The sequence below is a fragment of the Manis pentadactyla genome, chromosome 9, assembly GCF_030020395.1.
Source record: "Manis pentadactyla isolate mManPen7 chromosome 9, mManPen7.hap1, whole genome shotgun sequence".
Classification (NCBI taxonomy): Eukaryota; Metazoa; Chordata; class Mammalia; order Pholidota; family Manidae; genus Manis; species Manis pentadactyla.
Window position 1 is genome coordinate 96,133,966 of NC_080027.1, and position 25,178 is coordinate 96,159,143.

The window sequence follows — 25,178 nt, forward strand, 5'->3', positions numbered from 1 at the left end:
ATAAAAACACTTTACATCCATTAGAATGGCTACATTGTAAGTCACACAATAACAAGTATAGGATGTAGAGAAAGAAACAGGAAGCCCTATATGCTGCTGGTGAGAGTGTAAAGTAGTGCAGCCATTTTGGAAGTTTCCTTTAAAAATTAAATGTAAATGTACAATAAGACCAAAAAATTCCACTCCTAGGTATCTACCTAAGAGAAATAAAAAGATATGTGTTCACACAAAGACTTATACAAATGCTCATGGCCGCATTTTTCATAAAAGCCAAAAACTGGAAATAATCCAAATGAACAGATAAATGAAGAAAATGTGATTATATCCATGTGATGAAATACCACTCAGTAATAAAAAGGGATGAAGTACATGACACAGCCTCAAGACATTACATTACATGAAAAAAGCCAGATGCAAAAGACCACATATTGCATGATTTCATTTATGTCAAAGTCCAGGAAAGGCAATTCTACTGAGACAAAAAGTAGATTTGTGAGGTTGGTGGTGGGAATGGGAACTGACTGCAATGGGCACGAGTGATTTTTATAGGATGGTGGAAATGTTAAAAAATTGGAGTATAGTGATGATTACACAATTCTGTAAACTGAATCACTGAATTGCATTCTTAAAACAGGTGAATTTTATGGTATATAAATTACACCTCAATGAAGTTATTTAAATAAAAACTATGTATGTATCATTGACAAAAGTAAAATAAAATCAGACCAAGAAGTCTCTCAGTGAGGTACGGAAGACAGGGATTGATGCTGTGAGTTGGAAGGTGGCATCTCATTGTGTTAATTTTATTTTCCTGTCTATAGGGGAAGATGAACGCCGTTTCATGTTTTGGGCCATTTACATTTATTTTTCTGTGGACTGGCTGATATACATTGATTATGTTGCCCATCTTTCTATTAGTTGTCATGTTCTTACTTGTGGCAGCTCTTTGTGTATGAGGAATATGTGTTGAAATATTTTTTTCCAAGTTTGTTTTTAGAAGTTTCTTTTTAAACTTTGTTCACAGTATTTAAGAACTTAATTTGGTCAAGTCGTCTGTATATTTTTCCTTAATGTTTCCGAGTTCCTATTTTCTTATGTATTATGAGATTATGTTTTTTCCTATACTGTTTTCATTACTTAAAACTTTTATAGTTTTAATTTTTATTATATTTGAAATTCTTATTTTACGTTGAAATTGTTTTGCTATAATCATTGTGTACTCTTTAATATATCTTTTTCCCAAATGAATAAAATATATTTCCCACATATGCTGCATCTACGTCTGGAATGTCTAGTCCACTTCTCTTATGTATTTGTCCATTCCCATGACAATAACAACATACTTTGATTACAATAGCTTTATAATGGTTTAATATCTGATGGAAATACCTCTCAACACATTCCTTTTTCACAAATATCTTAGGAGTGCTTGCACATTCATTTTTCCACCTAAGCTTCAAATAATTTTGTCCAGTTACAGAGAACCCCATGGCAATTCTAATTCTTCCACTGGAATATCTTTTTGTGCTATCCAGTTCCCTTGTACCAAGTTTTAAAGTTAGAGTGCATCTTTTTTGTTTCAGCATTTTTCTGTGCTCTCATTCTGCATCTTTATGCATATGCACTACATTTCAGCCTACAGACCTCTTCTGTCATACAAAACATGTTTTGGTTTTTTGGCTTAGTCTTCCTCCAATTTCTTGCCAACTCATCAGCCTCACTAGTCTCTTGCACTCATTCGGGTTGGTTGCTCCAACTTTCCAAATTCATTCCAGCCCCTGGGCCTTTCCCTCTGATGACTCACCCTTTTAGTCTCTTTAAATGCTATTTCTACTAAAGGCCTCCTCCAACCCTTTCCAAATTTACATTAGGTTCTCCTTCCTATTTTTTTCCATTGTATTTTTTTTCCACCCTGTATTTTTCCATTGTAGCACACAACATCACTTATATGTGTATTTAACGTGCTATGCTTACAATTTCAGGAAGACTACTTCCCTTACCACCACCATATACCCAATACCTAACAGAATCAGGCATTGAATAACTTTATTGAATAACTATTCAATAAAGACTTTTTAAATGCAGTTACATATGATTTTATTATCTGTTACCTGAAGAACAGATACTCTCTCAAGCACTTTAATTAGCAAATAGCTCTCTTTTAAAGACAAACAGGAAGAAAGAATCACTCAAACTGGTCAAAAACTACCAAGTTTCTATCAACATTAATAGGAAGGTTGTACTTTTTTGGTAATAAGAGTACTCCTGACTGGAGGAATGGGTTCTTAATATCTGCTACTGGATCATTTCAATAATGTTTCAATATTTCAATAAAGTTTATAGCCAAGCTAAAAATGTGGACTTTAAAATGCTTGCTTCAAATAGAGCTTTCATCTCTGGGTAGCTAATCTAATTTGTAGTCCAAATAGGGAGATTAAAGAGTAGGGAGAAATAAAAGCCCATTCAGTTTTCATTAGGATAAACAAAAACTACTTACTATATATTAAATACAAACTATCATTTTTACATGGAAGTCATTATGGATCAGTAGTGGGCTTTTAAGATCATCTGTATTATCCATTTATTGAATCCCATAAGGCTGCTCCCATTTCAGAATTTTCTTAATCCAAATATTAGTAAAAATATATCTAGTGAAGATAAAAGATATTTGGATCCTTCGGAAGATTCTGTTTTTGATCTCTCCCTACCTTATTCCCACATACTGCTGAGTAAAGCACCTTCTTATATTTATTAGTAATATGATTACTTCTCGTACCATAACAAAACACAACAACACAGAGCATACTACAAATATTTGGTTCTTTTTAATCAGCTATTGATGATATAATAAAATAAGTGGCACCTAATTTAAACATTTAAAATAGTTCACTGAAGGAAAATCTACAACATAATACGTTAAGCCTATTACCAAAATAACATCTCTTTTTTTTTTTTCAAAGGAAAAATAAAGGCATGATCAAAAGTATGACCAACGATTTGGGTTCATTTGGACACTTAGAGATGATTTTGTAGGCATACTGGCAGGCACAATGTTCAGAAATCAATTCACTAAATTTAGAAATGATAAAAAAAAGGAAAGCTATGCATTTCAGAGTTAATATCTGAAATTAAAGAAAAATATACACCAAATATCACAACAGACCTTTTAATGACTAATTCTTTAACATTAATATTGTTGTTTTAGGCAAAACATTTCCTTTGAACATTTAATTAAATGTTCAGTGTATTAAATAATTTACAGAGAAATAAGTTTTATGTTCTGTACAAATTAAAGGACCCCTGAATGTAACCCCCACCCCCCACCAAAGCTTAAATTTGCAATGGTCTCAGATGAAAATAAACAGTTCACAATTTAAACAGAATTCATAGCATTGCAAAGGTTTACAGAACCCCTCTCTGCATTTTTTTTAACAGCAAAGATTACAATGACAGACTGAACAACCAGAATGTAAAAATATTTGTGCAAAACTGCATTAAATGTTCTTACCATTTAATGAAGGTAAAACCTATGAACACACAATGAAAATAATGAAAAAAAGCTACACTGAAAAGTAACTATTTTGGATTTCAAACAACATGGATCATACTATTGCTAAACATTAAAAGAAAATGTGGCACCATGAGCAGCAGGAGAGCAAACAATTCGGCCATCACGCCAGCTGAGGACACTGCCACTATAATTCTCCAGCTCTCTCCTCAGCAGACATCCCCCTTTTAAAAGACAGGGAACAACTGCAGAGCTTACAACTCACTTCAGTGTCTTTATTCTTGAAATTTGTAGCTCATAAATGAAATATTTAAGAAAGTCCTTCCTGTTGCAAGGAGTGTTTCTTATGTCACTGGAAACCTTTAAAAGAGCTGAATCATAGACTCTCTCGATTTACCTACACCAATCCATTTAACTGGAAGGGGGGAAAAAAGTGTAAGAATAGTATTAATTTATATTGTTCAATCTTTGCAATTAACAGATCCCCCACTTTCCTCAATGTCACCATTTACCTTTTCTGTACATGCCTTTTACAATCTTTTTGTTCTAGTTTGTTAGCAGCTTGTGCTAATTTCTCAACAGAATGTGCAGCTAAAATCCAGCACAGGGTAGTTTGCCTCACCATTTCCTGTTTTGATTGTATTGTAAGTCAAAATCCCCCAATTTCTAATAACTAAGATAATAAAATATTGGCCCAAACCAGCAGAGACCTATAGAACCTTTGATCGAGCTCCTAATAACTAGAAAAGATAAACACCTTTGACAAATGGATGATGCTAAGAGGACACTGAAGTGTTGCTATAACTTTTGCATCTCAAAAAAGGAAAAAAATGTCTGGAAGAGAATACTGTTTCAACTTGCACTGCCTGAGGAAATGCTTACTCTACCAGTCTATGGGACCCTCTTATCATCTGCACCACAGGGGTTGACCTTCACCGTATTTTACAGATATCATTGTTAAGTTCACTGCTGTTTGTACTGCAAAAAATGTTGACTAAGAGCAGTGAACATACTTACTAAATTTGGCATTAAGCTGGGAGGGACTAGGCCTTCCCATATGGAAAATGAGATTCATGCTTGGGGTGAACCAAAAAATACAATATCACAGTAAATATGTAATAGATTTTATATGGTGGATACCTCCCACCCACTTTACCTTTTGTCTCTCAAATCTACACCAGCACAAATAAAAGGACGAAAGAGACTTGACATAATCAGTCACAGCCATAACTTGGTTATACCTAACTCCCTGGCCAGCTTACATCTCCTTTGTAATAAAGAAGTTTTATTCTTTATTCTCCTCTTATATTTTTTTCAATTTGGATTTCCTATTTTCTGTATCTATTATTTCCTAATATCTATTCAAACTCCCCCAACTGTCAAGGGTGGTTTAACCCTAAATGAAAAAACCACAAACCATTTTCGGTGGTGGTGAAAATACAAAAGGATGTGTTATTAAGAGAGCAGAACAAGAGTGCGTGTCATAGGGTAAAAAAAGATACTAGCAAAGAATTAAGACAGGGACAAAAAGGGTGAGAGGTAGATAATCTACTGTCTTCAGGTAGGTAATCTACTGTCTTCAGGCATTTGAAGAACTACAGAAAGATAATTATATTTACTCAAAGAAATAAGATATTTTGCATCTTCCTGGGCATTTATACAAATCATGAGCACTCTAGAAAGCAATAATGATGTTTCTTTTATCCTACCTCACAGGTAGACAGGTCCAAGTAGAAAAGTAAAGATCTATGGTCATAAAGTAATTACCTGGAATTTGAAGCTCATCTTCAATAAATCGAACATAATTCTGTGCATTAACAGGTAGTTCTTTAAATGTCCTTGTATTTGATATGTCTGTTTTCCATCCTGGGAGAGTCTTATACTGAACTTCAACTTTATTTAAGACTTCTTGATTTGCTGAAAGTTACAAAGGAAGTATAGTTTTCATGGTGTGCACCGCCTACTGCCACACAACTTTCTGATGTGTCACAGGTTCACAATCTCCTATCAAAACCCTTGAAGCCAGACGCATTTTGGAATTTAGAATTTTTCAGAGTTTAGAAAGGTAAAGTCGTGCATATACCAACCTGGGTAGTATTTTATTACCAAACATACTTCTGTAGCAATAGATGATACAACATCTACAGCAAAAGAGATAACCTCAGTTCAAGTCAGATTTTGCTGTCAAATGAGTTTTGGTGCCAACCTTAAAACTTTCCACGTTAGAGCTTGTTAGATCTTTACACTGTGGGCTAGGGATTGTGGATCTTCACAGTGGCAACAATCTCATAAAAAGAAGGCTTCCACTATTTACAAGAGCCAAGATATGGAAGCAACCTAAGTGTCTATCAGTAGATGAATGGATAATGGTGTGGTACATATACACAGTGGAATACTATTCAGCCATAAGAAGAAAACAAATCCTATCATTTGCAACAAGAATGGAGCTAGACGGTACTATGCTCAGTGAAATAAGCCAGGCAGAGAAAGACAAGTACCAAATGATTTCACTCATTTGTGGAGTGTAACAAAGAAGCAAAACTGAAGGAATAAAACAGCAGCAGACTCACAGACTCCAAGAAGGGACTAGTGGTTACCAAAGGGAAGCAGGAGGGAAAGGTGGGAGGGGAGGGAGGAAGAAGGGGATTAAGGGGCATTAAAATTAACAACTGCAATATAGGAAGGTCACGGGGAAGGAAGTACAGCACAGAGAAGATGAGTAGTGACTCTATAGCATCTTACTACACTGATGGACAGTGACTGCAATGGTGGGAGGGGACTTGATAATATGTGTGTCCCCACAGTGTTGCTCATGTGAAACCCTTGTAAGATTGTGTATCAATACGTTAAAAAAAAGCGTGCATAATTGCTCTCGTACAATTGTATACATCAAGATTGAGACACATGTCTCTAGCTGTGGGCAGTACTGGCTGCTGCCAACACACAGCCCATGATTTCCCCAGGGATTCCCCTCCACTGCAGGCAGATATGCCTCCCTGGAGCAGTCCATATCCAGTGATGTGTCAATGTGGGGATATAAAGGACCTCCCACTTACCTTAATTTGGGACAACTCTGATGGGCCATTGCAGCAGGAGCTCCCCCACAGGATCAGCTGAGGGCTTTTTTTTGTAATACTTTCCAGGTTAACCTCTCCTTGCCTACTCCTGCTTCTCTCGCTCCCCCAGACATTACTACTCAGAGTACTTACACACAGATGTGCACACAAATCTCTAAATCAAAGTCTGGTTCCCAGGGAATGCAATGTAGGACAGCTGGTGACAGGAGTGATGTGAGAAAGAAGCCCCTAAAATGGGGTCCTAGAGCTGCACCCCTGGCCAGCTGACTGGCAGTGAGGACTGTGACTGGTATAGGCAGAGGATGGACAGTCTCTGGCCAGCTGCAGTGGTGCAGCTGTTAGCACCATCACACCAGGTGAGTGGGGTGCCACACTGGTGGGAAGTGGGGCACCGGCAGCCTCTGAAGCCCTGGAGATAAGCCCAGCAGCACAATGGGGGCAGTATGGCTCCAGACAAACGCCACTCATTAACTGGAGAAAGACAATGAAAGGCTGAGTATCTTTCATCAGTTTACAGCCAAGTGTGAAAGTCACAGGACCTCCATGGCAGCAGCATCTGGACTTTCCTCTCCTATGGGAGAGGGCAGAAACAACTAGGGATCAGGCTTAGGGCTCCAAAGACACACCAGAGTGCTACAGAAAGTGGAATTCTCAAATTCATCAAATCTGCTATGACAAGGCCAGAGCTCTGTTTGGGAAAAAGTGGACCCCAAGACTCTGGGTGGGACTTCTGAGTTGATGTGCTTGAATATCCTGAATCCCTAGCCTTGCTAGTGCCAGCAGAATAGCCTACCACTGTCTGTTAAATGCCAAGGCTTCCCTTTGCTCAAGGAGGATGCAAAACCCTTTGCCTTGCAGGCAGCATGCGCCCCTCTCAGGACCTACCTTTACTCTGCCTGACCAGCAAATCATGTCCAGGGTCAAGTCACAACATAACTTGGCCAAAGAAGCACTGGGTCTGCTAAGGGAGGAAAGGGACTAATTCTGAGGATGGCAGAACCAAGCCAGCAGTTACCAGACAAGCGAGGAGGATATATGAACCTGGATCCTGGGGGTTCTGGATCAAGGGGAATATCATGGACAAGAGAGTGTACTGCTACAGGACTGCTCTCCCATGACCCATGACACGACATACGTTCTTGGGAGCTTAGAGTGATGAACGACACTAAGCAGCTACCCCGAACTGCTGGTGGTCCATGACACAGGAGGGAATCAGGAGACTTAGTGCGGTGCCTATTTCCAGCCACGATGGAGTGTATGGTTCCAGACTAAATCTTCAGAATAAACAACTATAAAACTGGACAAAATACAGGCCACTTTCCCAGGCACTGGGCAACAGGCAGCACAGAGCAGCGGTGGTCTCTAAGAGGAAGAAAATTCAGAAGCAAGTCTTGAAACTACTGAATTCTCTGCCTAGGGATGAGTTCCCGACCACTGGAAGTCAGGACACTGGAGTCAGCCGAGAAAATAGTGGTCCCACTGACCTGAGAAGAGAGATACCAGATTTCACGGAAGCCGAAGCAGCTAGAATTATCAAGGCCAAGCAGCAGAGAGGAGGGAGCTACATAGGCAGCCACCCCACAAGAAATCTGTGTGAAAGTCCCATGGCTAAAGCTCAAATGTACATGCAAAGAATGGGACCATCAGAGGCTTACCAAATAGCAGCTGTCACACAGGTGAGTGGGACAAAGACTCCATAAGACAAGAAATGCTGGTAGAAGGGAGGGACAGGCCACCCTGGGAATCCGGCACTGCCAGGTTGGAGGGGTCTCTTCACACCTTGTTAACCTTCCTGGCATCCCGCTGAGATAGTGGAAAGGCTGTTTCTTAAAATTAAGAACCACCCTCTAGAATAAAGCCTTCTACAGACCCCACCCCACCTCCCCTCCGCCTCCAGACACACACACACACACGTAGCCTGAGAGCAAGGTTCTGCAGAGAGCCACAGAGGAGACAGAACTTGGAGATTGACTCACACTAAGGCAAAGAGGTTTGGGAAATGCCTCAAGCTTTCCACATAACTGTACTAACAAAGCTTAAAACCAAGCTATGCAAGTTCAAGATCATCATCCTGTAATTCAAAGGTCTCACAAAACAGGAACCAATACTTTTCACAGAAGATAACAGACCAAATCTGTACAACATATTATCCACAAAGTCCAATTATTCAACCAAAAGTCATTAGATATAAAATCAAGGAAAAGAATAGTCAAGAGAAACCAAACTGGAGATAGCCGGATGTTAGACTAACAGACAATGACTTTAAACATAGTTCAAAGAACGTGCAGCTATCCTCAATTCCCAAGGACTCGTCCTCATCAGCAAGTCACAAAACCTACCAGCCTACCACACTAGTCAATATTCCTTCATCTGGCATATTCCCAGTCTTATGTGACTAAATGAATTAATAGTGCTATTTTTGGAAGCTGGTAACACTTATGAAACTTCCTAAGTAACTAAAGATATGCCTGAACAAACACATTGCCTCAGGTACGAAGTCTCCCCACAGAAGACAGGCTGGAGAAAATCATTTGTGTGCCTTAAAGGACAAGGTGGGTTAATGTATTAAGAGCCTGCTTAATATGATAAGCAGGGCTCTTTTCTCCCACATTTCTCAAGGAACGGAGGAATGCCTATATATACAGAAGTTACTTTCAAAATTGGTTAAGGTGAGATTCAGGAGCAGCACAGCTAGGCTCAGAGGTACCATTTGAAACCTCGAAAGGTTTCCAATTTTGAGTTTGAGCACATGCTCTCTGTTGACCAAGCACCCAAATGCAGAGTATGAAACAAATGCTACTATAGCAAAGTGAATATACGTGTACTGTTCACAAAGGGCATATCAAGCCTGTGGCTATACATCATAAATTACACAGAAAAACTTGATGAAATTGCTGTAATACATCTACCTAATAATACTTTTAATACATAGTGGAAAAAAAAGAGTACCTGGGAAATGTGCTATGATTTCGCCATCTAATTTATAAGCAACTCCAACTTTGATTTCCATAAACATGTCCAAAATATCCAATTTGGTAAGTGCCAACCTAATTTTGGAAGAAAAGACAACGTTTAGACAGCCAACTCTTAAGGGCCTAACATCTAACTTGATGAGGGGGTAAAGGAAAATCCATACAAAGCTAGAAGTTCAAAGCACATCTGAAGACTGGTTAGGATTATACTTTCAAGCTTGCCACACATAAAACACTACAGGACAATACACTGATGCCTTTTCTTCATAATAAACAGTGACTTAACTGATCTACCAGTAAGGTACTTTTCTAATAATTGTAACAGACGTTCACTGGGTGGTTCACAACCTCTTGCTTAGCTTTTTTATGATCTAGCCACACATTATTTGTGGGAGGGCTGCTGGGAGTAAGAGATGTGGCTATGCCCCTGTGGCTGTGGGACACAGAAGAATTCACTGCTCCACATGGATGACCATAAGATACATGCACGACCATAAGATACATGCACATTTACACATTTGCCAGCAACCCTCATTTCTTCACTCTAGTTAACATTCTATCACCTCCACACTCAAAGAAGAGTCAGACCACATCAAGGACCTCTTCACAACACATCAAAATCTCCTAATAAACTGACTGGAAAACAGTTTTAAGGGAAAAATCTTTGGAAATTAGATAAAACACTACGTTTGGGATTCTCATCCACAAATTATTTTTTAAGCTTTGTTCTGTTATTAACACAGAGATGAGGACATTTACATACTTATGTACATGTGTTAACACCTTTTACTGAGCACCTCCTGTGAGCCAGGCAATGTGCTATATGCTTTCGCTATATTTCTCACCAAATGTTCAAAGCACCTATGAAGTAGGTAATCCTATTATCTAGATTTGTAAAATGATGAAAAAAGTCACAGAAAGATTAACTTGCCCAAAGTCACACATAATGGCATGGATCTAAGATTTGAATCCAGAAGTCAGACATCAATAAAGCCCATGCAGTAAATTAGTTATACAGCTTCTCCTCTGTGTGTATATATATATATATATATATATACTTTGTGTTTGCTCTACCTACCTACCTACCTACTCTACCTACCTACCTACCTGCCCACCTACCTCCTTCCCTCTACACTTACACACATGTAAGACTATCATGATTCTTTTTTTCCACCTCTGGATGTATAGGAAGGTAACTTGAGTGCCTCTGACAGTGTACCCTGCCCCTGTATCTTTTCTTGGTCCACTTCTTCCTTGAACTACAATTTCATGCAAAATTTAAAGAGTGAAATTTTTCTATTAGGTTACTACCTTGAGTTAAAATGTAACCTGCAGTCATGAATTGTCCTATTATTTCAGAAATAAATGTTTCTAAAAATACTCACGCAGTAAATCCATTAATCATATGAGCATATTTAAGCAAAACAAGGTCCAACCAGCCACACCTTCTTTCCCTTCCAGTAGTTACACCAAACTCTCTACCCCTTGTTCGTAAAAGTTTTCCAATTTCCTAGGGAACAGAATTACAGAACTTTAGGATTAGAATACCAGTGCTGTAAATCCAGGAGACTTAAGATTATATAACAAGTCCAAATCTCTTTGAGATAAACACCTTTCAGAAAATAACCAAGTTGGAAATCGAATTCCATAGAAATGATGGGCTTTTTGTGAGGGAGGCATTATTTGGAACAGATCACTTTTGGCTTCATTTTTTACCATTTTTAAAACCAGGGTTTTTTTTTTATGATGTTAGTTAACTTTTTAAAATCTAGATTAACATATAAAAAATGCTGCATATTACAAACTAAGTTGTAAGAATTTATTAAAATAGACAAATTAAGCCAAATATCCCAAGAACAACTGCAGTTTGATGATTGTCCTGAAAACCACAGGGCAAACTCTCCTCTAAGGAGCTGTGGGTATCATACGCCCTCTGGACAAGAATTAAAGTTGAAAATAATGCTCAGAGATCTAAGCTACAGTCATTCCCTACAACCTAATGTTCCCATCTCTGATCTATCTGTTCCCTAATTTACACCTTTCTGATTAAAGTCATAATTTCCCTACCCCTTGTATTCTTCCACCATTACAATTATGTGTTTTTTAATGTTGCTCTGGTGGGTTTGAAGCCCAGCCCCATTTACCTGTGTGGCTGTGGGCAGGTTACTCCAGCTCCCCATGCCTCCGTTTTCCCATGTGTAGAATGGGGATGGGGATGCTTCCTAGCTCCCTAAGCTGCTGTGAGGAACCAGAGAGCTCCTAAATATACAGCAGATACAGAAACACCTAGCCCGAGGTCACCACCATCCATCCAAGTGTTGGCTATGACTAGACAATGTCTAGAGATCACTTTCCTCAGCTGGGGCTCCTAATGGGCTCTTAGCGAAAGGAAGCTGTTCTTTTTAACTTCTTTTTATTCATCCACTTTCTTAATGCCCTTAAGCCCACATTCATTTAGCCTTGCAATTACCTTCAGGTACCCTCTAAATCCTTCCTCTTTTGTTGAGATTCTATCACTAACAATAAAGGTGTATAATAATTTTTTAATACTGCTCTGATCAGTCTTACAAAGTAAGTGAAATGCAAAGAGAAGAATTTGCTGTGGGAAAAAAAGCATGCATTTGTATTTTAAAACTTTTGAATTAGAGAAATAGGCGTACATTGTCCTGCTCAGTAGGAAAGGCACCAATACCAACTCTGGTTGTATAAGCTTTCACAACTCCATACACTTCTCCAACATTCTGAGGGGGCATCCCCAATCCAGTACAAACACCTCCAACTGTACAGTTTGAAGAGGTTACAAAAGGATAAGTTCCTAAAAACAGAAACAAATATTTAAAAATATATATATGTATTATTTTAAAACAGAATTACTGTGAATATTCTACATTTGAGTATATACTAAGAATTTGACAGACTTGAATACAAGTATAACTGCCTCTCAAAGCCTCAGTGTTTCATTCTTTATTCTTTTTGTCTATAATGAGATAAAAACTCTAGGGCTGTAACTGCAGTGCTCACACCGCAGAGGCTCCTTGAGTGCACACAGTTATTCAGCTCTGTATGGTAGTACTCACCTAATGGGGGATTGCTAAACAATGTAATGCAAAAACCCTGGTGTTATCTTACTCTACAGACTTATAATCTGTGGATGTTAACACTCTCCTGCTAGTTTAAAACGCATTTATCTTATTCCCTTGATACAAATATTTAAGGTACATACAACAGCAACCTGGAGTGACAACAGTATACTAAGTATCTTGTGGTATTTAGCATTTTCCTACATTTTGATCTCTATTCAAAGACTTTTCATATTTAGACTAGACTATTCACTATGCTTAGTAGACACTCTGCTTTCTTTCCAGATTGGATAGGCATATTATAGTATCAAAAATACTTATCTACTATATAGAAATACAATATGTAATACAATATAAAATTGATTTAGTTGGAATCAAAAAGGCAATGAACTGTCAGTGAGAACTGAGAACCACCAAGATTTATCCTAAGATTGTGTTTAGACAGAAAAGCCAACAAACTAATGGGCAGTGATTTAAACATGTTAACTTTTTGAAGATGCTGTAAATCCATTCAGAATCTCATGCCCAGGGACTTAATTCAACAGACTTCCATAGATCTTAGAATATGTAAGTTTAATAACATGATATTTTTTAAAAGGCTAAACAAAGATAAATATTCTTCCCTAAGATTTATCTAATCACCTAATAGTTCCAAGGAAATAAGGTCTGGAATTGAATCATGAACCAAACAATGAAAATCAGTTTATAGAATCCTAAACCCACAGACCCAAATGGTGATTTCACTTTTCTAGGACAACAAAAGTTAACACACACATTGTGTTTTCCACAATATTCCTTTTTTTTAAAAAAAGGATTAGTGTAAGATGACAAACTTCCATTGTTCCTGAATACACAAAGCTAAAAGCCTTGTTTTGAACCTCCCTGATGCTAACATTAATTATTTATATCTTAAGTACTTCAGGGCTCGCTCAGGCTCCCCAGAGGTCACATCTCACTCACCAAAATCAATATCTAGTAGTGCTGCATTTGCACCTTCTACCACGATTTTCTTTGGTGGTCCATGTAGGGCCTCATACAGGAAATAAACTCCATCTTTCACCATTGGTTTAATCCTTTCCATAAAACCCTATATCCAAAAGATAAAACCAATTCAACATATACAAAGAGACTTAAAATAGAACCAGCACAAGTAAAAATTACCTAGTTTATGATAGTGAAAACTGACAATGTCAAGTGGAAAGGGGCTGGCGATGGTGCTTCCCCTACTCCAATATCTGGGTTAGTGCTCATGCCAGGTGTCCAGAGCCAGGAAAGAGACACTAGTCCAAGAAAGTAGAACTACAAGGAAACTCAAAGGTGCTACATTAACCACACTGCAAATAACGATGATGACAACCTTCCGAATGGCCAAGTACTCATATTTCATAAACAACTTTCAGGAAAATAAAAGGAACTGAGCATATTACACCGTGCTTTTAATTTTATGAGGCATTTAAAAAGCTGCATTTACAATCCATGTAACCGTGAGTTTTGAAACTTGCACCACAGTCATTCTCAAACATGGTAAGGGTCAGAATTGTCAATGCCAAGAATGCAAGTATCAGTATGTGATTGCTAATGTTGCTTGCCATTGTATTCCATTACAGTAAAGCATCTCAGTAGTATTACTAGATGTATCAAATACTATTTTACACATGAGCACTATAAAACTGTCTCAAAACATGTTTAAAGTATAATACTGCCTAATTTTAAAACTAGTAATATAATAAACAAGAGTTCTCCAAAGACTTACAGTATAACTATAATAAAACCTCATTTTAACTATGTTTAAATATTTAGCCAGACTAGTATAGAAATTCCAGGATTGACTCATGACCTACCTGAGTATATTATACCTACTGATGAAATTATGGTCCCCCCTTAGCTCTAGTTTCTCATCCCACCCATATTTCCACTTTAGTCCTTTTTCTAAATTCCTGAAATGACCATTCATCATATCACTTGTTCCTTGAAGTCCTGGTTCAACATATATTATCTATTAAGAATTTTTTTTCCAGTTACTTATGTTTATTAAAATTTTGTGACAGAGTGACAGTTTTAAACCTGAAGTATAATATATATACAAAAAAAAAAGTGCACTTAGGTATACAACTCAGTGATTCTCATCAACTGATGACAACCATGAAATCACCATCCACATCAAAATATAGAACATTCTGGGCACCTGAGGTCTCTCTTGTACCTGTTAAGAATCTTCTTACCCAATTCTGTTCATTATTACTCATCTACTTTACATTCGCATGGAACATGTGTAAAATAGAATTGAAAAGCCATACCTATACTTAATAATTAAATGTAAATATTTCCAAGTTGTTAGTAAAAGTTTGAAATATCTGTCACATGACAGAATGAAAAGGAAATGGCAGTCTACTGTAAGCAACAATCAATACACTGAAATCCGAAAACTTAACAGTATTCCCTGGAGGTCATTTTCTTTAGAATTTAGTGAGTGGATAGACCTATGATATGTAACAGTACTGGCATGGCATGTGAAGCTTGTAAATGCTCATTCCATTCTAGAGCTGATGTTCTTACTTATTTATGGAAGGAATAATGATCAGGTACAGGGAGGCAGCTCGAAATTCACCAAAGACTGTGGAGGAATGGAACGGTGGAGAGGACAGAAGACTGACCACTGACTCACTCAGGCACCAGTGACACCTAATAGGTGCCAACTGTGGACCTCATTTTGGACCAATTCCCTTATTTGTCTCATAAGAGTACAGGGCTAATGAGTCTGACCTTTTGGATAGTGTTCCTACATGGGTCAGGCGGCTATAACAGTTATCATCTCTCACTTGTCCCTCCATGGATCTGTCCTCCACACTGCTTTTTACACAATACAAATCCTGTCTTTTTTCTGCTCAGAATTATTCAATAGCTCTTCATTATCTCCAGGATAAAAGCTCAACTTCCTATCATTGCAGATAAGACCAACATAAGACCTGTGATTTGGTCCCTACTTGCCTAGCTTGATTTTCAGGTATTTGACTCCTGTTCCCACTAAGCATTTTGTTGAAGCCACATCATATGAGTTATTCAAACATGCCATGACCTTTTAAGGCCTACATGCACTTAGACTTAAAATGGACAAGCAATTCGCTTTACCAGTTCTTATCAATAATACTTTACACACACCTGTATGGCACTTACTATTCCATAAACTATTTAACGTTACCTTTTCAGTCACAAAGCAATTTCCATAAGGAAATTCTTATATTTTCAGTTCCTAATGAATCAAAGATCTGGATGTCAACTTGGCAAACAAGTTTTTAAAAGGACATTAAAAAGGTCAGACAGCATTACCTTGAGTTTTTGTAATTCACCTTCAATGTCTATTTCCAAAGTGGGGTATATAGATTTGTATTGGTTAGCCAGAACTTTGAACCTGAGAAATACAGATAAATCAAGACATTAGTTAGCTGTTTTAAAATATTCTGAATTAACTCGATTCAAGGTTTCCATAGATAAGTGGTTTTAATAACAAATCAATCTCCAAAATGAAGTTACATTCAGAGAAATAAAACTTAACAGAGATTGGTCATATGAATAAGTGATTTTTTACTCAAGTTTAGTAATAACATGTTAAGATAACGTGTGTACAAACGAGAATGACTGAAATCTGTAATCACAAAACTTAAATCTGAATTAATTATACTATACACTGTGAAAAACAAGAGGGGAAGTTCTACACAATGCTTTTGAGAGACAGAGTGGACACAGCAGTGTGTCTCTGATACACCAGTGGAGGTGTCCTGATAATGCGGACAAACTGCTGGCTAGAGATGCACACACCACACCATCACTGCAATGCCACCTGTTATTAACAAAACTAATCCACTGCCATCACTGAGTCACCACAGAGCTTCCCAAGGATTATCAGGAAGGGGTAGTAAGGTTTTTCTACACACTGTCAATGTGGCATTTCCATTTTTCAAGGTGAGCTTAGCACACAATAGCTCACCAGGACCCAAGAGGTTGTTATGTACGGGTGGGAAGACATAATGGAGTCTCTGGACCTGAAAACCTGAGGATCAGGACACTAGGATGTGGTGACCCCACCAAAGTTCTGCCACACCCTCCCAGAAACATCTCTGTTTTTCAGCAAACCATTCCAAATTCCAATCCATAAATATAATTTTGGCTTTGTCTTGTTTAGGTACAGCTATTGTATCACTATCATGTTACTTTTCATGAAGTTAATGTGAAATTAAGGATCAATTAGTATGTAATAAAAAAATAACTTTAAGATTTCAAATAAAACAGAAAGCCAACCACACCACTATTCAACTGGAATACTGACTTAACTAACTTGTAGTTACCTCTCAGAGAAGCCATCAAAGTCAGAGACAAGGTCACACATCCTGAGTCCACTCCGTGCAGCTTTGGAAGAATAAACTGGGCCAATGCCCTTTTTTGTGGTACCCAAACTTAAAAATAAATCAAAAGAAACTTTAGATTAGACAAGAAAGACACAGTTCTTGTGGTCAGCTCATTACAAAGAATAAAGTTACTAGGACTATTTTCTATTTACACTGTTTCCTGTAAGTTTATTTTCACAGTCCCACCGATTTCTCTGAAATCTGAACAGGATATTCTAATACTTCTTTTTCTTAAACCTTTGTCCTAGAATTTAAAAATTAGGGTCTGGATATGCTTAAACTGTCCCCCTCCCCACCCACCCCCACACACAAACACAGACATACTTTTTTCCTGCCTGTTCTTCTCTCTGTTTTTCCTGGATACCATCAGCTGCTTGATGAAAATCAAATACTGAAGGGAAGATAAAAAATCACAGTTGTTGTTGAAACAAATATAGGAAAGCAAAACATACTGCATGTTGAATTAATGAATTTATAAATATCATTGGCCTAATTTCATTATAAAAGCTACAATGGTGGGAGTAAAGGTTATAATGCCTAGTATATTAAATGGAAATATGCCCAATTGGTTATTCCTACTTACTGCAATTTATACTATTTTAAAAATGAGTCATTAAGAAAATAATTTTACAGTACCACATCCTATAATTCTATAAAGCTCATTTTACTAACATGTATTCCTTCCTTCAAGCTCTAGGCTAAAGAAATCTGGGGATTATTCTGACATCTCCCTCACTACTCCCAGGCTTCCATCACCTCTCACAAAAACTGCGGCCTCCTAGTGAGTGTGCCTGTTTCTACTCTTGAACACATCTAATGCCTATTTTTAAATGCAGCCAAAGCCATCTTTCCAACACAAAATGGGACGTTACCACCCCATTGCCTTTAAAACTCTATGTCTTTCTATTGTTCAGAAGTAACAGACAAACCTCTTTCCCACCCTCCCTCACCTCCCACTACCTCTGGCCCCTTCTGGCCTCTGGGAACATGGGAATTCTTGGAAGTCCTTGGTTACAAGGCATAGTTCCTTGGGCCTGAATGTCCCTTTCTCTACCTAAATGGGCTCTCGAGTGCTCTCTCTACCCTACCAATACTTTGAGTACTGGGACCATGTCAGTTTAAGCTTACTGGCTGATTTCCTGTGCCTACAAGTTCCCAAATATTTACTGAACAAAAAGCTAGTTTATGAAACAGGAGGCCTAGAATTGATCTCTTAACTTTTAACCAAGGCTTCTTTTCTTGGGTTTGTTTCTAATCAGTTGTATGGGAATAAAATCTACACACCATAAAATTCACCCATTTAAAGTGAGCGACTTAATCATTTTTAGCACATTTAACCATGGCTTCTTTTCACTAACAATTGCTATTGTTTTCAAATAAACAAGTTGAATTTTTATAAATTTTAAAGACAGTGACAAGGTTCCTGCAACTAGTGGTGGCATCTGTAGAACTAATTAGAAGTATCTGAAAACTAACACTGTATTTATAGATGGGGAAATTAGAAAAATTCAAGGAAACCTGACCTAAAAACCACTCTCTGAGCCTAGCCCCTGAAGTTTTCTAGGTACTCTGCCCCAATCCCCGCTTTGACACTACAAACTGTCCAGGCAGCTCCCTGCCCTGCTTGGCAAGATAAATAACCACAGATGGTATGATCAACAGGTTTCCCTAGTGGTCCAGTATGGGAATTTTGACATTTCTTACACTAGTTAATTATAATCAAGAAACTAAATTTTTATTGTGTGATTAAAATTATCCCATAATCACTATTTGCCTCAGTATCCTAGAACTCTGTATCAGTAACATCCTTAATTATATTGGCATAGTGTACACCAAAAGACATCTACAAGAACAGTCAGACGGGTAAGATTCCTCAAGGGAGGAACAACCTAAGACAGGCACAGTCACAGGGGGGCCATCAGGTGAGAAATTGGGGATCAACAGAGGTGAGGCTTAGAACCTCACCCCCCCTGTTCTGAGAGACATCTTCTGCATACGTGGATGTTTTATTGCCCTGGTCTAGCTTGGATTAACACATAGTCTACAGGCACACACCTGATCATCTACATTTGCTCTCTTACAACACTAAACTATGTTTTCTACCTTTATCTTGTATCTACCTACCACTTCAGCATTTTATTAAAAATAATAATAATAAAGAGAGAAATGTGGTATCCACATATAAATCAAGTATAAAAATCAAATGAGTATTCATATTTGAACTGACTGTTTATAGTCCATAATGCATGAGCAAAACCGAAGGTTTCTGTGATGGCTGCCCATGTACTGTTCACCATGTAAGAACTTATTCACTATGTAAGAATTTGTTCTCCATGTAAGAACTTGTTTGTTATGCCTCAGAAGATTGGAGACTGACGAAAATTAGGCTTGGGGTGGATTAATGATTGTGCATTGAGCATTGACTCCCCTATACAGAATTTTATTGTTGTTAACAACCATTTGATCAATAAATATGAGAGATGCCCTCACAAAAAAAAAAAAAAAAAAAAAAGTATACACTTCCAATGGTAAAATAATAAGTAACCGGGATGTAATGAATATAGTCAAGATATTGTAACAGCTTGGTATGGTGATAGCTGGTACCTAGAATTGTCATGTATATAAATGTTGAATCACTATGTTGTACACCTGAAACTAATGTAATGTAATACTGTGTGTCAACTACCCTTCAATACAAAAATAATTATCTACAAAAAAAAAAAAAAAAAAAAAAAAAAAAGAACAGTCAGAGCAACATTATTTCTAATAACTCAATATTGGAAATGACTCAAATTTTCATCAGTGGTAAAATAGATAAATTATGGTATAGTCATTCAACAAGATACTATACAGCAATGAAAAAGAATAAACCATTGCTCTATATAACCGTAGTGATTAATTTCAGATATTATGTTAGTGGAAGTCAGGCACAACAGATTATATAATGCATAAATTATATCAAATTCAGAAACAGAAAACTAATCTACAATGAGAGAGTAATAGTGTTCACCCTTGGTGAAAGGGTGTAGACAGTAACTAGGAAAGGTCATCAGGGTAGCTTTTTCTTTTTTATTTATACACCTGACATATCATGTTATATAAAACAACATCAGCATCAGGTATACAAAATAATGATTCAATATTTGTATATACTGCAAAATGACTGTCAAAACAAGTTTAGTTAATATCTAGCACCATATACTTACAATTGCTTTTCTTATGATAAGAACTTTAAAGATCTATTCTTAGCAATTTTCAATATACAAAGCAGTATTATTAACTATAGTCATCATGCTGCATTATATCCCCATGACTTACTTACTATAAAACTGGAAGGACATCTGTACCTTTTGACCAACTTTACCCATTTTGCTCATACTCAGTCTCCCACCTCAGCATGAGGATTCAGTCTACTTTTTAAAATTAAAGGTAATTTTGCACCTTCACTATATACATTGTATTAACACCATCTCATGACTTATTTTATTATTATTATGGTTAAAATTTTATTAATATTATTGTTATACTCTATCAATGTGCCAGTGTTAAGTCTCAGGACATGTAATATCCACTTTGCTTGTTCTCACACTTTTTTTTTTTAATTGTGGCCAATTCACATGAGACCTACCTACCCTCTCACAGATTAAGTCACAATTCATGTTTCTTCTCTTCAAGTCTTTACTTAAATGTCATCTTCCCTGGGAAACCTCTCCAAACACTTCACCTATATAGTTACAGGCCCCCACCCACCTCTTCTAAACTACATGACACTACCTGGCACCTTTCTCTGATTTATTTTTCTCCTCTAAACTGATCACTATATAACCACAGTACATTTATCACATATTTATCTTTTTTATTATCTGTCTTCCCTCCTACACTATAAGCTCCATTAGGGATTTTTATTTGCCTTTTCTACTGCTGAATCCTTAGTGCCCAGCACCAGCCCTGGCATAAAGTAGGCATTCAACAGATGAACAAAGGAGTATTAACCAACAAATTTGGATTTCAAATGTTTAAAAAAATTTTTAAGTCTAAGCCATTTATCAGATCTCTTTCCCTCAATAAGCATCTCTTATGTACAAATTTTGTTTGTATGTATTATGAGATTCAAGGCATGATTATAATGCAAAATAGTTACATAAGTATACCAGTATTAGGAACTAGCCAACAAATCAACTCATTTTTCAATTTCTTTAAAAGAAAACTGGTTGTTCAAAGCAAAAATATTAACAATGTGCTGAGGAGTTTGCAACAATGTAAACATGAAATATATGACAAAAATAACACAAAGGACTGGACAAAGGATATGGAAACATTTTATTTTAAGGACCTTAGGTTAAATGTTTTATTATTTTAAGGGAGATGATGATAATTTAAAGATGTGTATTATAAATCCTAGAGCCAACTACAAAAGTTCATAAAGCAAGATATATAATGAATAAGCTAATAGTGGAGGTAATATTTAAAATATTAAATCTAAAATAAACGGAAAAAAGACAGTAACAGATGGAACAAATGGAAAGCAAAGAGCAGATATAAATTCAACCATACTGATAACTATACATCTAAACACTCCAATTAAAAGGCACACTGTCACAGTGAATAACAAGCAAGACCCAACTATATTTTGTCTACAATAAATGTGCTATAAATATAAAGATACAGATAATTTAAATATTAGAGGATAGCAAAAGAACACCATGAAAACACTAATCTTAAGAAAGCTCTAGTGACTATATTAATATCAAAGTGGACTTCAGAGTAAGAACTACTATCATAGGTGTAGAGAGGACATTTCATAATGTTGAAAATGTTAGTTCATCAAAAACATAATTTATACATGCACTTATAAGAGCTTCAAAGAACCCAAACTAAAAACTTAAGAGTTTAAAGAAAAAGAAGATAAATCCACAATTAATATTGAAGGTTTCAACATACCTCTCTTTCTCAGTAACTGACAGAGAAGTAGACAGAAAATCTGTTAGGATATAGAAGATCTGAACACTATCAACCAGTTTGATTTAACAGACATGTAAAGAACACTCTACTCAACAAGAATGGAACACGTAATTTAAGTGCATGTAGAATATTAACCAAATCAGACCATATACTGGACCATAAAACAAGTCTCAAGAAATTTAAAAAGTGATAATATTCTGTTTATAACAAAATTAAATTAGAAATAAATAATACAGAGAAATCAGGAAGGTCTTCCAATATCTTAAGAAATATATTTCTTCCCAACTCATGGGTCAAACAGAATTCACAAAAAAATTAAGAAGTATTTTCAACTGATTAGAAATAAAATACAAAATGTCAACATTTGTGGAAGCAGGTGATGTATGATTACAGGGACATGTATAGTTTAATGCTTGTATTAGTAAAGAAAGGTCTAAAAGTCAGTAACCTAATAAGCTTGTAAAGAGGCTATTTAAGAAAAAAAGCAAATTAAACCCTAAGAAAGAAGGAATGCAATAAACAGCTGAAACCAATGAAAAAGAAAACAGAGAAAATCAGCAAGATTAAATGCTTACTATTTAAATAAATAAATAGATAGATAAAGCTTTAGTTAGGTGATAAACAGAAAAAGAGTAAAGATACAACTTACTAATACCAGAAATGAAAATATCACTGCAAACTCCACAGAAATTATTAGGAAAATATACAAATATTAAAAGCTTTATGCCAATATCTTGATAAATTGGATGAAATGAATTACATCCCTTAAAAAATGTAAGTTACCAAAAATTGCACAAGAAACCTAAATATCTCCGTATCTATTAAAGAAATGGAATTCATAACTAAAAACATCCCCACAAAGATTCTACTCAACATTTAAAGAGGAAATATGCCAATACTATATATACTCCCTCAGAAAAATAAAGGCACTAAAACTAAAGAACACTACAGTTCAATATCCCTCAGGATGAGAAAACAGTATATCTTGACCAAGTGTGGTATGGCACCTCAGTTAGGTGCTGGCATATGTATGAATAAATCAGATGAAATTCTTTTCCTCATGAACACAGCATTTTGTGAGGTGCTATGTCCGTTTTACCAATGGGTGTACTAATGCCTGGAAAATAAGTAACTTGGTTTTGAGCAAAAGATGGAGGAGTTAAGAAGGTGAGGGAAAAACCTCCCCAAAACACAAAACATGAAAATACAGCAAATACAACGAAGCCTGAAAACGACCTGAAGACTGCATACAAAATGTCAACCTACATCTGGGGAAGAAGAGAAGGCCTCACAGAAAAGGGAAAAGTGGCAAAGGCAAAATCTGCTGGGACCCAAGCCCTTCCCCTACCCCAACCCACAGGCGGGAGGAACAGGAACAGAGCAAGGAAGGAGTAGGAGCCCAGGACTGCTGAACACTGACCCTGGACACCTGCCCCAGGAGCATGAACCCACATTAGGTGGTGCCCTGGTGCTTAGTTGGGCTGGACACCAAAAACAGGCGGAACACTCAGGGAGGCTGAGATTCTGGCAGCTTGTAGAGAAACAGGAACACTCTACTGGCCCCTGAGACAAAAACAAAGCAGGCAGTTTGAAAGACTTCCCAGCAGGAGGAGGGGTGCCAGAGGGGCAAGGGTCACACGAAGCTCTCTGCTCAGGAGAAAGGGCATATGGACAATACCTCCCAGCCCACCCTCGGTTGAACAGGTTGGGAACTCTTGGGAGCTCTAGACACTCCATTCCCCTCACTGGCAACACAGTCCCAGTGCTCCTCCCTGAGGTACATGGCCTGTAGATGGCCCACTTGGCCTGGCACTGGTCAGCCTTTGCTGCCAGATAAGAAGAGGGAGAACCTCCCAGCTTTCTAGGCCCTGTTTTGGCCCAGCCAGGGAATTCTCTGTGGGAAACAGCCCGAGGAGCTCCTTCCTCCTGGCAGGCACCAGTCCTGCCCACCTGCAGCCCCTGCCATTACTGTAGGCCCAGGTGGAGGGCGGCTCTACCCACAGCAACTCCTGCAGTGCAGCACCAAGGCTTCTCCCTGGGCGTGACCAGCTGTCAGCCTACTTGGTCCAGCAGTGGTATCAGACTTGCTGCCAAGTAGGCTGAGGGAGACCCTCCCAGCTTTCTCGGCCCCAGCCAGGGAACTGCCTGTGGGAACCAGCCCCAGGAGCTACTTCCTCCTGTCAGGGCCCTGTCCCACATGCCTGCAACCTCTGCCACGGCTACAGCCCAGAGGGTGTCCCCACCCACAGCAACTCCAAGCAGAGACTTCTGCTCTGATCATAGGCTGAAGCAAATCGCCTGCCTGAAATTAGATCACAAGCCAGACAGAAAGGTGGGGCCCCACCCGCTACACACTAACAGCTGGAGCTCCCACACTGGAAAGTGAAGTGTCTTGAGCTTCTCGGCACTAGAGGGCACTTCCTTCATAAAGTTATTACTCTGTAAGAAACACTGAGAAAACAAGGAGGCAAAGGAATTTGTTTCAAACAAAACTACAAAACAAAACAACAAAAGGGAGCTGAATGGAACTGAAACCACCAATTTTCTTGATAAAGACTTCAAAGTTAAAGTCATAAACATACTCATGGACCCACAAAAATATTCAAGATATCAGGGAGGACCTCAACAAAAAGAAGACCTGCAAAAAAGCCACTCAAAGCTGAAGAAGGCAGTATCTGAAATGAAACATAAAATGGAGGGATTTAATAGCAGACTTTCACAGGTTGAAGAAATTGCAAATGATTTGGAAATTAGGGAGCAAGAAAACAATGAAGCTGAAACACACAGAGAAAAAGGGATCTCTAAAAATAAAACAGTAATAAGAGAGCTGTGTGACCAATCCAAGTGGAACAATATTCACATAATAGGGGTACCAGAACAAAGGGATAGAAACTCTATTTGAGGGAATAATTGCTGAAAACTTCCCCAATCTGGGGAAGGAAATAGACACTCAGGTCATAGAAGCACAAAGAGCCCCTAACAAAAGGAACCCCAGGTACACAAAACCAAAAAATACAATAATTAAAATGGCAAAGATCAAGGACAAAGAGAGTGTTGGAAACAACCAGAGAGAGAAAAAAGTTTACTTATAAAGGAAACCCCATCAGGCTATCATCAGACTTTTCAGCAGAAACTTCACAGTCCACAAAGGAGGGCAAGACGTATTTAATGTGATG

At 37.6% G+C, this 25,178-nt stretch overlaps 1 protein-coding gene across 1 annotated transcript in view; it reads right to left on the reverse strand.

Annotated features, from left to right (window-relative positions):
* Positions 1–2,803: 2,803 nt before the first annotated feature.
* The window catches only part of ADSS2 (adenylosuccinate synthase 2), a 54,291-nt gene continuing 31,916 nt past the window's right edge, over positions 2,804–25,178 (reverse strand). The window contains exons 5-13 of the mRNA XM_036931458.2: positions 17,365–17,431; positions 16,981–17,088; positions 15,965–16,046; positions 13,598–13,724; positions 12,218–12,372; positions 10,943–11,067; positions 9,535–9,632; positions 5,276–5,425; positions 2,804–3,923 (exon numbers count right to left, since the gene is read on the reverse strand). Of these exons, the coding sequence (XP_036787353.2) occupies positions 3,871–3,923; positions 5,276–5,425; positions 9,535–9,632; positions 10,943–11,067; positions 12,218–12,372; positions 13,598–13,724; positions 15,965–16,046; positions 16,981–17,088; positions 17,365–17,431 (965 nt within the window). The 3' untranslated portion in view covers positions 2,804–3,870. The remainder of the gene's footprint in view (positions 3,924–5,275; positions 5,426–9,534; positions 9,633–10,942; positions 11,068–12,217; positions 12,373–13,597; positions 13,725–15,964; positions 16,047–16,980; positions 17,089–17,364; positions 17,432–25,178) is intronic.